General features: G+C 43.8%; 1 protein-coding gene across 1 annotated transcript in view; it reads left to right on the top strand.

Annotated features, from left to right (window-relative positions):
• Nucleotides 1–17,194, top strand: part of LOC120050703 (supervillin-like) — a 97,027-nt gene that overhangs the window by 14,197 nt on the left and 65,636 nt on the right. The window contains exons 10-15 of the mRNA XM_038997274.1: nucleotides 392–600; nucleotides 13,426–13,490; nucleotides 14,364–14,500; nucleotides 16,117–16,267; nucleotides 16,447–16,623; nucleotides 16,894–16,962. Of these exons, the coding sequence (XP_038853202.1) occupies nucleotides 392–600; nucleotides 13,426–13,490; nucleotides 14,364–14,500; nucleotides 16,117–16,267; nucleotides 16,447–16,623; nucleotides 16,894–16,962 (808 nt within the window). The remainder of the gene's footprint in view (nucleotides 1–391; nucleotides 601–13,425; nucleotides 13,491–14,363; nucleotides 14,501–16,116; nucleotides 16,268–16,446; nucleotides 16,624–16,893; nucleotides 16,963–17,194) is intronic.

Below are 17,194 nucleotides of genomic sequence, written 5' to 3'. Positions count from 1 at the left end.
CAACCTCCTGACTGACTGCAATCATCTTTTTGATTATTCTTGACTGTTTCTTCTACTCTATAGAAACTCTCATCCAATCACTAACGCTAGCAGTAGTGTGTTTCGCAGGAGGAGGTTTGACTTGTTGCTTTCTCTTGGGGCTTACCTGATGGACAGTATTGTGTGTGTGTGTGTGTCTAACACAACGTAGTGGCCAATCAAGCAAACTTCTGCATGAGTGTGGCCTTCATTGCTCCTCTATTTATAAAACCAGGGGTTGGGATTCTGTGTGGCGAAACAAATAAACTATGCTTCAATTCTTAAATTACTATTTTCCTGCTCTTACTTTTGTTCTCTCACTTTCCTTTCTTCATCGCCCGACCCTTCTCCATCTCTTTGTTGTGCTCCAAAGAGAGGAGGAAATAAAGTGGGTGTACCCAGGGGGGACGGAGGTCCCCTGGAGAGGGGTGCGGGACAATACAGTGGTCCCATGGAGGGGGGACAGGGACAGGGGGCGCAGGCCCAGACTCTACATCTCGCCTGGAGAGAGTAGAAAGACCTCAAAGAGGTTTAGGACCCAGCCCATCACCACCGCTGAGAGACACCGGTCTGATGGGTACTGTGGGTTGTGTGTGCTGTGGCTAATGCATGGCCAACAAAAGGAATTAGTCCTCATCTTTTCTCAGGGGTAAAGACGTATAGAGGGTCTAGTCTGCTCTGAAGGAACATACACATTCACACAGGCTAATCCAGAAACCTATGCTTTCTCTCTCCGGCCGCATGTACTGTTCCTGAAGTACAGTAAGATGTGTTGCCTTTTTATTAAAATCAAATCAAATTGTATTTGTCACATGCAGCGAATACAACAGGTGTAGACCTTACAGTGAAATGCTTACTTACAAGCCCTTAAACAACAATGCAGTTAAGAAAAATACCTCAAAAAGTAACAAATAATTACAGAGCAGCAGTAAAATAACAATAGCGAGGCTATATACAGGGGGTACCGATACAGAGTCAATCTGCGGGGGCACCGGTTAGTTGAGGTAATATGTACATGTAGGTAGAGTTATTAAAGTGACTATGCATAGATAATAACGGAGAGTAGCAGCGGTGTAAAATAGGGGGGGGGGGGGGCAATGCAAATAGTCTGGGTAGCCATTTGACAGAGAGCACAGTCGATGAATAGGGTGGCTGGAGTGACAATTTTAAGGCCTTTCTCTGACACTGCCTGGTATAGAGGTCCTGGATGGCAGGAGCTTGGCCCCTGTGATGTACTGGGGCCTACCCTCTGTAGTGCCTTGCGGTCAGAGGCCGAACAGTTGCCATACCAGGCAGTGATGCAACCAGTCAGGATGCTCTCGATGGTGCAGCTGTAGAACACTTTGTAGATCTGAGGACCCATGCCAAATCTTTTCAGTCTCCTGAGGGGGAATAGGTTTTGTCGTGCCCTCTTCACGACTGTCTTGGTGTGCTTGGACCATGTTAGGTTGTTGATGATGTGGACACCAAGGAACTTGAAGCTCTCAACCTGCTCCACTACAGCCCCGTCAATGAGAATGGGGGCGTGCTTGGTCCTCCTTTTCCTGTAGTCCACTATCATCTCCTTTGTCTTGATCACGTTGAGGGAGAAGTTGTTGTCCTGGCACCACAAGGTCAGGTCTCTGACCTCCTCCTTATAGGCTCTCGTCGTTGTCGGTCATCAGGCTTACCACTGTTGTGTCATCGGCAAACTTAATGATGGTGTTGGAGTCGTGCCTGGCCGTGCAGTCATGAGCGAACAGGGAGTACAGCAGGGGACTGAGCACGCACCCCTGAGGGGCCCCCGTGTTGAGGATCAGCGTGGCAGATGTGTTGTTACCTACCCTCACCACCTGGGGACTGCCCATCAGGAAGTCCAGGATCCAGTTAAAGAGGTATGTGTTTAGTCCCAGGGTCCTTAGCTTAGTGATGAGCTTTGAGGGCACTATGGTGTTGAACGCTAAGCTGTAGTCAACGAATAGCATTCTCACATAGGTGTTCCTTTTGTCCAGGCGTGAAAGGACAGTGTGGAGTGCAATAGAGATTGCGTCATCTGTGGATCTGCGGGGGCAATATGCAAATTGGAGTGGGTCTAGTGTTTCTGGGATAATGGTGTTGATGCCAGCCATGACCAGCCTTTCAAAGCACTTCATGGCTACAGGCGTGAGTGGTTTGAGTCTGTAGTTGTTTAGGCAGGTTACCTTAGTTTTCTTGGGCACAGGGACTATGGTGGTCTGCTTGAAACATGTTGGTATTACAGACTCAGACAGGGAGATGTTGAAAATGTCAGTGAAGACTGCTCGGAATACATGTCCTGGTAATCCGTCTGGCCCTGCGGCCTTGTGAATGTTGACCTGTTTAAAGGTCTTACTCACATCGGCTGCAGAGAGCATGATCACACAGTCATCCGGAACAGCTGATGTTCTCATGCATGTTTCAGTGTTACTTGCCTAGAAATGAGCATAGAAGTAATTTAGCTCGTCTGGTAGGCTTGTGTCACTGGGTAGCTCTTGGCTGTGCTTCCCTTTTGTAGTCTGTAATAGTTTGCAAGCCCTGCCACATCCGACGAGGATCGGAGCCGGTGTAGTACTATTCGATCTTAGTCCTGTATTGGCCCTTTGCCTGTTTGAAGTTTCGTCGGAGGGCATAGTGGGATTTCTTAAAAGCTTCCGTGTTAGAGTCCCGCTCCCTGAAAGCGGCAGCTCTACCCTTTAGCTCACTATGGATGTTGCCTGTAATCCATGGCTTCTGGTTGGGGTATGTACGTACAGTCACTGTGGGGATGACGTCCTCAATGCACTTATTGATGAAGCCAGTGACTGATGTGGTGTACTCCTCAATGCTATCGGAAGAATCCCAGAACATATTCCAGTCTGTGCTAGCAAAACAGTCCTGTAGCTTAACATCTGCTTCATCTGACCACTTTTTTTATAGACCGAGTCACTGGTGCGTCCTGCTTTAATTTTGGCTTGTAAGCAGGAATCAGGAGGATATAATTATGATCAGATTTGCCAAATGGGGGGCGAGGGATAGCTTTGTATACGTCTCTGTGTGTGGAGTAAAGGTGGTATAGAGTTTTTTTCTTTCTTTTTTTCTCTCTGGTTGCACATTTAACGTGCTGGTAGAAATTTGGTAAAACGGATTTAAAGTCCCCGTGTACGAGGAGCACCACCTCTGGATGAGCTGTTTGCCTATGGCCGTATACAGCTCATTGTGTGCGGTCTTAGTGCCAGCATTGGTTTGTGGTGGTAATTAGACAACTACAAAGAATATAGATGAAAACTCTCTAGGTAGATAGTGTGGTCTACAGTTTATCATGAGATACTCTGAGGTTGCTGTTCTATCCTGCCAATACAGTGTACAACCCACCAGCTGTATGTTATTCACGTCGTCGTTCAGTCACGACTCGATGAAACATAAGATATTACAGATTTTAATGTCCGTTGGTAGGATATACGTGCTTGTAGTTCGTCCACTTTATTATCCACTGATTTTACGTTGGCCAATAGTACCGATGGCAAAGGCAGATTAGCCACTCGACGCCAGATTCTCACATGGCACCCCGATCTCCTTCCGCGAATCCTCCGTCTCTTTCTACTGCGAATGACGGGGATGAAGGCCTGTTCGGGTGTCTGGAGTAAATCCATCTCGCTCGACTCATTGCCTGGCCAGCAAAGGAAATTATGGAGAATGAAGTGTCCTCCCTCATCACTCCCCATGGGAAAAGACTACAGTATATAGATCATATTGGGTTTAGTGTGCAGGAAGTGTTTGTTTAGGCTGACGTGAGTTCTTCTAAATCAACAGCATGTGTTCACATACAGTTGAAGTTGGAAGTTTACATACACCTTAGCCAAATACATTTAAACTCAGTTTTTCAATATTCCTGACATTTAATCCTAGTAAAAATTCCCTGTTTTAGGTCAGTTAGGATGACCACTTTATATTTAAGACTGAAATGTCAGAGTAATAGTAGAGAGAATGATTTATTTCAGCTTTTATTTCTTTCATCACATTCCCAGTGGGTCAGAAGTTTACATACACTCAATTAGTATTTGGTAGCATTGCCTTTAAATGGTTTGACTTGGGTCAAACGTTTTAGGTAGCCTTCCACAACCTTCTCACAATAATTTTGAATTTTGGCCCATTCCTCCTGACAGAGCTGGTGTAACTGAGTCAGGTTTGTAGGCCTCCTTGCTCGCACACGCTTTTTCAGTTCTGCCCACAAATTTTCTGTAGGATTGAGGTCAGGGCTTTGTGATGGCCACTCCAATACATTGACTTTGTTGTCCTTAAGCCATTTTGCCACAACTTTGGAAGTATGCTTGGGGTTATTGTCCATTTGGAAGACCCATGTGCTACCAAGCTTTAACTTTCTGACTGATGTTTTGAGATGTTGCTTCAATATATCCACATAATTGTCCTCCCTCATGATGCCATCTATTTTGTGAAGTGCACCAGTCACTCCTGCAGCAAAGCACCCCCACAACATGATGCTGCCCGTGCTTCACGGTTGGGATGGTGTTCTTCGGCTTGCAAGCATCCCCCGTTTTCCTCCAAACATAACGATGGTCATTATGGCCAAACAGTTCTATTTTTGTTTCATCAGATCAGAGGACATTTGTCCAAAAAGTACGATCTTTGTCCCCATGGGCAGTTACAAACAGTAGTCTGGCTTTTTTATGGCCGTTTTGAGCAGTGGCTTCTTCCTTGCTGAGCAGCCTTTCAGGTTATGTCAATATAGGACTTGTTTTACTGTGGATATAGATACAGATATAGATTGTACCTGTTTCCTCCAGCATCTTCACAAGGACCTTTGCTGTTGTTCTGTGATTGATTTGCAGTTTTCGCACCAAAGTACACTCATCTCTAGGAGACAGAACGCGTCTTCTTCCTGAGCAGTATGACGGCTGTGTGGTCCCATAGTGTTTGTACTTGCGTACTATTGTTCGTACAGATGAACGTGGTATCGTCAGGCGTTTGGAAATTGCTCCCAAGGATGAACCAGACTTGTGGTGGTCTACAACTTTTTTTCTGAGGTCTTGGCTGATTTCTTTAGATTTTCCCATGATGTCTAGCGAAGAGGCACTGAGTTTGAAGGTAGGCCTTGAAATACATCCACAGGTACACCTCCAATTGATTCAAATGATATCAATTAGCCTATCAGAAGCTTCTAAAGCCATGACATAATTTTCTGGAATTTTCCAAGCTGTTTAAAGGCACAATCAACTTAGTGTATGTAAACTTCTGATCAACTGGAATTGTGATACAGTGAATTTTAAGTGAAATAATCTGTCTGTAAACAATTGTTGGAAAAATTACTTCTGTCATTCACAAAGTAGATGTCCTAACCGACTTGCCAAAACTATAGTTTGTTAACAAGAAATTTGTGGAGTGGTTGAAAAACGAGCTTTAATGACTCTAACCTAAGTGTATGTAAACTTCCGAATTCAACTTTAACACACACACAGGCTCATCCAGAAACCTATCGATTCGCCCTCCCTCCCTTCTAGTCCTCCAATCTCTGATGGCCTAAGCACAGACTCTAAGCTCTCTGGCCGGGCAGCAGAGCGTGACAGGAGATTAGAACCCAAAGGTCTACTTTGTGGTTGCTGAGTGTATCCTGGCAGTGGACACTCCATGTGACCAGCGCTCGCCTCTCTACGCTCGCCAGGGCGAATGAATCACTCCTATTGTTGTTGTTTACTCTTAAGGTCTAGCAGTCTGTAATGCCTTAGATTGGGCAACTCTCTCTGTTAGAAACTCTGATTTCTGTGGTTATGTCCCAAATGGCACCCGATTCCCTATGTAGTGCACTATATTTGAATTGAGCTATTTGTTCCCTGGTCAAAAGTTGTACATAAATAGGGAATAGGGTGCCGTTAGGGACACATTCTGTTTAATATCCTAATATCCTAAACACCACCTATCACGTTACCTCTGTTTCTACTGCTGGGAAAATCTACTGCTTTCTTTCTGCTCTCAATCTCTCATCTCTGGGTAGCTATACTCACAGTAGCAGTCATTTGCCATCGATTTCCAACAACTTGATTTGATTGTCTATTAATAATGTGTTTTTTCTTTCTTTCTTTCTTCTTGCCTTTTCTCCTGAAGGTCTTGTTTGAGCCCAGATCTACCAAGCACTGAAGGTAAGTTATTTTTGAACTTTTTGTAGATTTGTAGATCATTTGTAGATAACTTTGAACAGGTACATGCCATCGAATAAATGTAATATGTTTGCGTTCCGCTAAAGAACATGTCTGTCATTTTTGTTTTAATGATTCCCATTAATCATATAAGCTTAATGATGCAAGGCTTATCATTAAACTTAAACTACATGACCAGAAGTATGTGGAAATGTGCTCATCGAAAATTTTTAATTTAATTTAGCCACAAGCGTTAGTGAGGTCGGACACTGATATTGTGCGATTAGGCCTGGCTCGCAGTCGGCGTTCCAATCCATCCCAAAGGTGTTAGATGTGGTTGAGGTCAGGTCTCTGTGTAGGCCAGTCAAGTTCAACACCAATCTCGACAAACCAATTCTGTATGGACCTCACTTTGTGCATGGAGTTATTGTCAAGCTGAAACAGGAAAGGGCCTTCCCCAAACTTGCCACAAAGTTGGAAGCACAGAATCATCTAGAATGTCATTGTATGCTGTAGCATTAAGATTTCCCTTCTGGAACTAAGGGGCCTAGCCCGAACCATGAAAAACAGTCCCAGACGATTATTACTCCTCCACCAAACTTTTTAAAGTTGGCTCTATGCATTCAGGAAGGTAGCATTCTCCTGACGTCCGTCAAACTGCCAGGTAGTGATGGCGAGATTCATCACTCCAGAGAATGCATTTCAACTGCTCCAGAGTGCAATGGCGGCAAGCTTTATACCACTCCAGCTGACGCTTGGCATTGTGCATGCTGATCTTAGGCTGTTTGGCATTGGAAACCCATTTCATTAAGCACCTGACAAACAGTTGTTGTGCTGATGTGCTGATGTTGCTTAACAAAGCAGTTTGGAACTCGGTAGTGAGTTGCAACTGAGGAAGAGGATTTTTACACGCTACGCACTTCAGTACTCGGTGGTCCCATTCTGTGAGCTTGTGTGGCCTACCGCTTCGCGGCTGAGACGTTGTTGCTCTTAGACATTTTCACTTCACAATAACAACACTTAGTTGACCGGGGCAGCTCTAGCGGGGCAGAAATTTGACTTGTTGGAAACGTGGCATCCTATGACAATGCCACGTTGAAGTCACTGAGATCTTCAGTTCGGGCCATTCTACTGCCAATGTTTGTCTATGGAGATTGCATGGCTGTGTGCTTGACGTTATACACTGGTCAGCAACTGGTGTGGCGGAAATAGCAGAATCCACTAATTTGAAGGTGTGTCCACATACTTTTGTGTATATAGTGTATGATTCATAAAGGAGAAAGAAAAACATTTTAGTTATTATTGGTGCTCACAGTACAGTCGTGGCCAAAAGTTTTGAGAATGACACAAATATTAATTTCCACAAAGTTTGCTGCTTCAGTGTCTTTTTAGATATTTTTGTCAGATGTTACTATGGAATACTGAAGTATAATTACAAGCATTTCATAAGTGTCAAAGGCTTTTATTGACAATTACATGAAGTTGATGCAGAGTCAATATTTGCAGTGTTGACCCTTCTTTTTCAAGACCTCTGCAATCTGCCCTGGCATGCTGTCAATTAACTTCTGGGCCACATCCTGACTGATGGCAGCCCATTCTTGCATAATAAATGCTTGGAGTTTGTCAGAATTTGTGGGTTTTTGTTTGTCCACCCGCCTCTTGAGGATTGACCACAAGTTCTCAATGGGATTAAGGTCTAGGGAGTTTCCTGGCCATGGACCCAAAATATCGATGTTTTGTTTTTGCCTGCTGCCATTCCTGAGCAAGCTCTGTACTGGTGGTGCCCCGATCCCGCAGCTGAATCAACTTTAGGGGACGGTCCTGGCGCTTGCTGGACTTTCTTGGGCGCCCTGAAGCCTTCTTCACAACATTTGAACCGTTCTCCTTGAAGTTCTTGATGATCCGATAAATGGTTGATTTAGGTGCATTCTTACTGGCAGCAATATCCTTGCCTGTGAAGCCCTTTTTGTGCAAAGCAATGATGACGGCACGTGTTCCCTTTGTAGGTAACCATGGTTGACAGATAAAGAACAATGATTCCAAGCACCACCCTCCTTTTGAAGCTTCCAGTCTGTTATTCGAACTCAATCAGCATGACAGAGTGATCTCCAGCCTTGTCCTCGTCAACACTCACACCTGTGTTAACCTCTCTGGGATATGTGGGATGGTAACGTCCAGTGAAAATGCAGAGCGCCAAATTCAAATAAATTACTATAAAAAATAGACTGTCATGAAATCACACATTCAATATACCAAATTAAAGCTACACTTGTTGTTAATCCAGCTAACGTGTCAGATTTAAAAAATGCTTTATGACGAAAGCAAACAATGCTATTATCTGAGGATAGCAACCAAGCAAACAAACACAGACCATCATATTTCAACCCTCCCGGCGCGACACAAAACGCAGAAATAAAGATATAATTCATGCCTTACCTTTGACGAGCTTCTTCTGTTGGCACTCCAATATGTCCCATAAACATCACAAATGGTCCTTTTGTTCGATTAATTCCGTCGATATATATCCAAAATGTCCATTTATTTGGCGCGTTTGATCCAGAAAAACACCAGTTCCAACTTGCACAACGTGACTACAAAATATCTCAAAAGTTTCCTGTAAGCTTTGTCCAAACATTTCAAACTACTTTTGTAATACAACTGTAGGTATTTTTTAACGTAAATAATCGATAAAATTGAAGACGGGATGATCTGTGTTCAATACCGGAGGAAAACAATGTGTAGCATGCTTTCTGGTCACGCACCTCTAACAAACAGTACACTTCACTGGAGCCTCATTCTGAACATGGCTACTTCTTCATTTCTCAAAGGAAAAACCTCAAACAATTTCTAAAGACTGTTGACATCCAGTGGAAGCGATAGGAACTGCAGGAAGGTCCCTTAGATTCCCAATGAAAACTCAATGAATAGAAAGTGACCTAAAAAAAAAAAACTGAAAATCTGCAGGTTTTGCCTGCCAAATAAGTTCTGTTATAGTCACAGACATGATTCAAACAGTTTTATAAACTTCTGAGTGTTTTCTATCCAATACCAATATTAATATGCATAAATTAGCATCTGGGACTGAGTAGGAGGCAGTTTACTCTGGGCACGCTTTTCATCCAAATGTGAAAATTTGGATTTCCCTATCCACGAGAAGTTAACAGGAGAATCACTGACATGATGACAGCTGGTCCTTTTGTGGCAGGGCTGAAATGCAGTGGAAATGTTTTTTGAGGATTCAGTTAATTTGCATGGCAGAGAGGGACTTTGAAATTAATTGCAATTAATCTGATCACTCTTCATAACATTCTGGAGTATATGCAAATTGCCATCATGCAAATTGAGGCAGCAGACTTTGAAAATGTATATTTGTGTCATTCTCAACTGTACATAACACAGCTACGGTTCTACAGAGCAGAGCACTATACATCCATCTGGTTCCTATAATTACACACACACACACACACACACTCACACACATGGTTTAATACCCACCCTCAGTCAGTCAGCAGTGTAGCGCAGCGTCAGCCAAAGGGGATGCTTTCAAAGTGATGTTCTGTGGTGTTTCTCTTTTGTGTCCAAAATTGCACCCTATTCCCTTTGTAGTGCACTACTTTTGACCAAAGCCCTGTTGGCCCTGGTCAAAAGTAGTGCACTACATAGGGAATAGGGTGCCATTCCCCGTAACCCTCTCAGATCACACCTGTATGCAGTGTTTCCCCTAGGAATGTTTTCGGCAGGGGTAGCGGTGGGGCTGGGGGGGCGGGGTCTGGTGGTGCTAGTTGTTCTCATACTTCCAGTTATTGAGCCAACAACTATCCATTTAAAAGTGTGTCTCTGCAGAAATATATATATATAGTGCCTTCAGAAAGTATTCACACCCCTTGACTTATTCCACATTTGGTTGTGTTGCAGCCAGAATTCAAAGTTGATTACATAGATTTTTTTTCTCAACCATTTTATTTTCTCAACCACAATACTACTTACCTAATGTTTTTAGAAAATGCTGCTAAGTTATTGAACATTAAATGCAGAAATCTAATTTACATTACAGCTGTGAGTCTTTCTGGTTAAGCCTAAGAGCTTTCCACACCTGGATTGTGCAACATTTGCCCATTTTATTATTTTGAAATTTCTTCAAGCTCTGTCAAATTGATTGTTTTTCATTGCTAGACAGCCATTTTCAGGTCTTGCCATAGATTTTCAAGTAGATTTAAGTGAAAACTGTAACTTGTAACTTGGCCACGCAGGAACATTTACTGTCTTTTTGGTAAGAAACTCCAGTGTAGATTGGCCTTGTGTTTTAGGTTATTGTCCTGCTGAAAAGTGAATTCATCTCCCAGTGTCTGGTGGAAAGCAATTTGCCTGCTTAGCTCCATCCCATTTATTTTGTATCCAGAAAAACTCACAATTTCTTAACGATTACCTGCATACCCTTTATTTTCAGGACAAAAAGTTAATTGCTTTGCCAATTATTTTATTTTAGTGCTATTTTTGGGAATATTTGTATTCTGTACAGGCTTCCTTCTTTTCACTCTGTCAATTAGGTGCTGGGTAGACCAGTGCTGGGTAGATCTGGGCTCAAATCAAGTTTTATTGGGCACATACACATGGTTAGCAGATGTTATTGTGAGTGTGCTTCTAGATCCGACAGTTAGCAGATGTTATTGTGAAATGCTTGTGCTTCTAGCTCCGACAGTGCATCAGTATCTATCAGGTAATATCTAACAATTCGACAACAAAACGTAATATCTAACAATTCCACAACCAACCTGATACACACAATTTAGTAAAGGAATGGGATAAGAATATATAAATATAAAATCTATGAATGAGCAGTGACAGAGCGGTTAAGATGCAATAGATACTATAGAATAGATAGTGTCGGATACAGTATATACATATGAGATAAGTAATGCGAGATATGTAAACATTCTAAAAGTGGCATTATTAAAGTGACTAGTGTTCCATTTATTAAAGTGGCCAATGATATCAAGTCTGTAGGTAGGCAGCCGCCTCTCTGTGCTAGTGATGGCTGTTCAACAATCTGATGGCCTTGATATAGAAGCTGTTTTTCAATCTCTACGGCCCAGCTTTGATGCACCTGTACTGAACTCGCCTTCTGGATGGAAGCAGAGTGAACAGGCAGTGGCTTGGGTGGTTATTGTCCTTGAGTATCTTTTTTGTGACATCGGGTGTTGTTGGTGTCCTGGAGGGCAGGTAGTTTGCCCCCGGTGATGCGTTGTGCAGACCGCACCACCCTCTGGAGAGCACTGTGGTTGTTGCCGTACCAGGCGGTGATATAGCCTGACAGGATGCTCTTAATTGTGCACCTGTAAAAGTTAGAGAGGATTTTCGGTGACAAGCCACACTTTTTTCAGCCTCCTGAGGTTGAAAAGGCGCTGTTGCGCCTTCTTCACCACACTGTCTGTGTGCGTGGACCATTTCAGTTTGTCGGTGATATGTATGTACACCTAGAACATAAAACTTTCCACCTTCTCCACTGCTGCCCCATCGATGTGGATAGGGAGGTGCTCCCTTTTCTGTTTCCTGAAGTCCACAATAATTTATTTTGTTTTCCTGACATTGAGTGAGAGGTTATTTTCCTGACACCACACTCCCTTACGGAGGGGATAACTACACTGTTTGTATTCGTCCATATTCCCAGTTGCCTTGCCATAATTAAATGCGGTGGTACGTGCTTTCAGTTTTGCGTGAATGCTGCCATCAATCCATGGTTTCTGGTTAGGGAAGGTTTTAATAGTCACATCTCCTATACACTTCCTTATAAACTCGCTCACCGAGTCAGCGTATACGCCAATGTTGTTCTCTGAGGCTACATGGAACATATCCCAGCAACCTTGAAGCGTGGAATCCGATTGGTCAGACCATCGATGGATAGACCTAAGCACGGGCGCTTCCTGTTTTAGTTTCTGCCTATAGGAGGTGAGCAACAAGTTGGAGTCAGATTTGCCAAAAGGAGGGCGGGGGACGTCCTTGTATGCATCGCGGAAGTTAGAGTAGCAATGGTCGAGCGTGTTACTCGCTCGTGTACTGCAAACAATACGCTGATAGAATTTAGGTAGCCTTGTTCTCAAATTAGCTTTGTTAAAATCCCCAGCTACAATAAATGCAGCCTCAGGATATAAGGTTTCCAGTTTGAAGTTCCTTGATGGTCGTCTTGGTATCCACTTGCGAGGGGATATACGGCTCTGACAATAACCGAGGGGAGTTATCTTGGGAGATAATTCAGTCGGCATTTGATTGTGAGGAATTCTAGGTCAGGTGAACAAAAGGACTTGAGTTCCTGTATGTTGTTACAATTTCACCATGAGTCGTTAATCTTGAAACATACACCTCCTCCCTTCTTCTTACCGGAGAGATGTTTATTCCTGTCGGCGCGATGCACTGAAAATCTCGTTGGCTGTACTGACTCTGACAGCATGTCCCAAGCTAGCCATGTTTCTGTGAAACCGAGTATGTTATGATCCCGGATATCTCTTTGGAAAGCAACTCTTGCCCTGATTTCGTCGACTTTGTTAACTAGGGACTGGACATTAGCGAGTAATATACTCGGAAGCAGTGGGTGGTATGCGCGCATACCCTCTCCTCCGGCGTCGTTGTTTTCGGTCGGCCTCTGGAATCAGTTCAAATGCCCTGGGAGGTGCAGACAAAGGATCCGCTTTGGGAAAGTCGTAATTCCACTTTGACTATATGGGGTATTGTGTGTAGGCCAGTGACAGAAAATCTACATTTAATCAATTTTAAATTCAGGATGTAACACAACAAAATGTGAAAAAAGTAAAGTGGTGTGAATACTTTCTGAAGGCACTTTGTTTTTTTTTTAAATATAATGGTGGGCAACTGCTGCTAAATTAATATAGGGGAAACACTGTATGTCTGGCTCTGTCTCCCAGACACACTGCAGTCACTCACACCACATTGAAGTCTCGCTTGTCTTTGTTCTATAGACATTACAGATGGTGACCATCAGGATGATTATAAACCTTTGGCCTGTAGTACTTCACAGCACAAGCTGTGAGATCTAACTCAATTTGCAGCCATTGGACTGGCATTTAGTACTTACTTCACTACCGGTGGAACACACTAAGTAGGTTTTAAAGGATTCAAGCATGCTGTTTTATTATGGGAATTGGTTTTCAAGATTCTCAGACTCTCGCTCTATTTGAGACACTTGGAATTTTCCTTGTGATATTTATCTTGCTCTCTCTCTCTCTCTCTTCCTTCCCCTCTTTCTCCCTTATTTTGTCTCTCTCTCTAGCCGATGAAGAGAAATTGGATGAGCGAGCCAAGCTGAGTGTTGCAGCCAAGCGTTCTCTCTTCAGGGTACGAAAGGACACGATGTTGCTTTGGTGTTTTCTCTCACCTGTGTTTACCTTGCTTGGAGGTAGCAATGAGTGGACATGGCCTTTTAGATGTATGCACACACGCGCATGTACACACAAGCAGCAATGTACGCACGCATGCCCGCACGCATGCACACAAATACACACAGCATTCCTCCTCTGACTCAGTTACTCCACACATTGATGTGAGCTGGTGTTGGGCATGACAGACGGACAGAGAGAAATATTCTAATAATTTACTTAAGCATTGAGACTGATTTTCCATACAGAATCTTCTATTGGCCAACTCGCATGTGGAATATACTGTCAAGGTATTAGCTAATGAAGTCATAGTAATGACATAGCATTTCAAGTAATAACTCCATTGCTGTCATTGGCATGATAATTCCATTAGGAGTTGGCAAGAGAGCGGAAACAGACTGGCACTCAGGCTAGGTCAAGCACGGCGATCATGTGCTTTCTTGTATCAATCTGTCTCATGCTAACGTCTTGTGCTACATCATGATTAACTCTTTCCTCATATCGCAAGACAAAGTCCACTCTCTATGCAAATGCCTCTTTGTTAAGGTTTACAATATCAAACCTTGCAACAGCCATTTCTTACCCTATTTTGGTTGGGTACTTGGGTAACTCCAGAGTCTCTGGTTAACTGAACATATTTCTCTAGTCGATGTATTTGAATTATATTTGAATTAATTTATCTTCTATTGGATTATCTAAAACCAACGGATTTCTCTATTCTCTTACTCTTTTCTATTGAAGTATCAATCTATTCCCTTAAAACAGAGTTTGTGCTTTGAATTGGTTTGAAAACACGGAAGATGACTCTGGTCTCCATGCATGGCCTCCCCAGGAGTTGGAGAGGAACACGGATGGGGGCTCCCCAAAACCCCCATCACGGAACGTGGCCATGGAGAGGCGACTGAGACGCACCCAGGAGCGCTCCCATACCCAGCCAGTCACTACTGAGGAGGTTGTCATTGCTGCCACGTAAGTCCCAACTATACCTGCCTCTCCATTCCTCCATCTGCTTGGCGCGTGCTCCCCCCACCGCCCCCATTTGTGAGACAACTGTTGTTTTGTTGATTGAAAGCCACAGTCAGTAATTCCCACTCCAGTAAGGCAGGGTCATGTGTTTTGATTTAGAACATGCTCTGTGATTTGCCTGCTGGTTCCGGTCAGTTGATTAATACAAAGAGGGTGGAGAAAGCGGCTGTTACCTTTCTACCTTGCGTCACGTTGCCTTAAAACGGTCACACAGGTTTGACTCTCCAAGGGCTTGACACTGAAACATAGTAAGGATCCACTGAAGCTGATAAACACTTAACACAGTATAAACAGTTTATAGCAGCTTATTAACACTCCGTTTACATGATACTCACTATTCTATTGGGAAGTGAACTACCTTAATTTAAAGCTGTAATCCTTAGCGGTCAAACTTTCACAGCCATTTGCGATATTACAACAACAATTACATTTCTTCATCTGACATCATTTGCTCATCATTGCACGCGCAATAGAACAGAGTATGTACTACACTTTGGATGCTAGATTCTAATATCAATGCTGAATGCTAAAATTCTCTGTTTCAAAAACTTAACAAAAACAAATGCGCCCGAGTCGCCCAGTGGCTCTGTTTCACCTTTCACAGATCTCCGCTTTAAAAGGGAATTCCATTCAAAAGAATCATCTGGACCTCCTCTTCTCCTCCGTCTCCCATCTCTCTTCCCGCTGTCACCTCTGTCTCTGTACGACTCGGTCTCTGTCCCCTCTGTGTCACCCTATGTCTCTGCGACTCTCTATACTGTCACTGTAAAGTGTATACCGGCGGGAGCACTCATCCCTAGCCCCACTCTAGTCCAGCAGCAAACTGACACCATACAGGTACACAGGCACGGAAGTGAGCACACCCGTGTGGCATTAGCAGCCTATGGGAGTTCAGGGGTTATCCTAACCCAGGAACGAACCTAATTAGCCTGCTCCCAAATCTGTTTGTGCTGTCTTGCTAACTCTTGTGGTCAGAGTTGGCAAGACGGCACAAACGGATCTGGTACCAGGCTATAACCTAACCACAACAGCTACAGTACACTGGTTGAATGTATCGTTGGTTGTTTACTGGCTCCATCATCATGACGGAGATATTGTTGATGGACGCTGACTAGCATTTGGTCCGAACAGAGTATTTGTCTGTGTGTAATTATATTAACCTTTGCGGAAATTTCAACCATCAATCTGTTCCCACAAGGTCAGGAGGGGTGTTTGGATGTTTGGCACCCCCTTGTGTATTTTGAGGGAACAACTTGCATGTAAAGTCTGTTGCATATATTACTCAATTGTCTCTTTTCTCTACACGTTATGCTGTTACACCATTGTCAATTTTGTGGTATCCAGAATCTCCTGCAACCTCTCAAAAGATGGAGCATAGAAATTGTGCTTTGTCAAACGGTCAATACAATGATACTGTATTTGTCCACACTGTAGGCTATGCACTGGACTGTACACCCTTTCTGTCTGTGTAGCATGGCCCTGGCCTGCGTGAACTAGCCTGCCTTCCTGTTCATTTTCTCCCCCCCATCTCCCTATTTGTGTGTAATTCCTCCTCCCAGCCTGCATGCGTCCTCACAGGAGAGTGCTGCAGCCAGGGAGCAGGCCAGGCAGGCCCATAATGCCCTAGAGGTCCAGAGGGAGGCGCAGCGAACCTCCAAGCTCCTCCAGACTTCTTCTCCTGAGGAGAACCAGCCCCAGGCCCAGAATCATGTATGTATTCATGAATGATGTATATTGTTTTAATATATTTATAATCTGGTGTATGTATCATCATCAGCATGCTATCCTGCCTTTCAGCCAGAACATACATTTTTAAAAGTTTGTGTTTTCGATGGTTTTAAATGCATTGTATCGACGTGTCAAGTAAATCAAATCCAAAAACCCAGCAGGGCCAGGGGGACGCAGAGCCGGATCTGTCCACCTTAAGCTTGGCAGAGAAGATGGCTCTGTTCAACAGACTGGCCCAGCCAGCCACCAGGGTGATCCGCACCAGGCCTGATAGCAGGGGGCGCAGGGCCAACGCCCGTTACCAGACCCAGCCAATCACCCTGGGAGACCTGGAGCAGGTAGGGAGACAATGGAGCAGATATTATAGGAGGGGTTCTGGCTGTATTCGGTGTGTGACGTGGCCGTAGTGATTGTTGCTGTAATCATATACTTCTATAACCCTTCTTACATAGTGTTGTCCCTTATCTAGTTCAATATTGATTCAAGCCTCTTATCCCCTTATTGACTCTCAACATCACCCATTGTGTGTTTAATACCATTTCATAGAGACAACAAACACACACCGTTTTCCTAAGTGTGTGAGACCGTGTGTGTGTTCTCTGGTCCAGGAGCACTCAGACACTGACCCATGTGATGAGCAGGAGCTAGGTGACGGGGGCCAGTGTGACATCACACAAGTAAGGCTCAACCCACGGCATGGTGGCCAGGGAGTGGAGGCTGATGCAACTGGAGCTATGCTTGGCTCTTGGCAACACCATCGTTGTCCGTTATGTGCGTGACCAAAATTAAAAGATCAGATTCATTAGTAAAAATTATTTTTTTGCTTTTGTTAGTTCTGTGAATCAAATAGCAATAGCATACAATTACTTAGAAAATCGATGGATCATTTGCTGATGCTCTTATAATGAA

The sequence above is a fragment of the Salvelinus namaycush genome, chromosome 7 (genome assembly GCF_016432855.1).
Source record: "Salvelinus namaycush isolate Seneca chromosome 7, SaNama_1.0, whole genome shotgun sequence".
NCBI classification, from domain to species: domain Eukaryota; kingdom Metazoa; phylum Chordata; class Actinopteri; order Salmoniformes; family Salmonidae; genus Salvelinus; species Salvelinus namaycush.
This window is presented reverse-complemented; position numbering and strand designations above follow the sequence as displayed.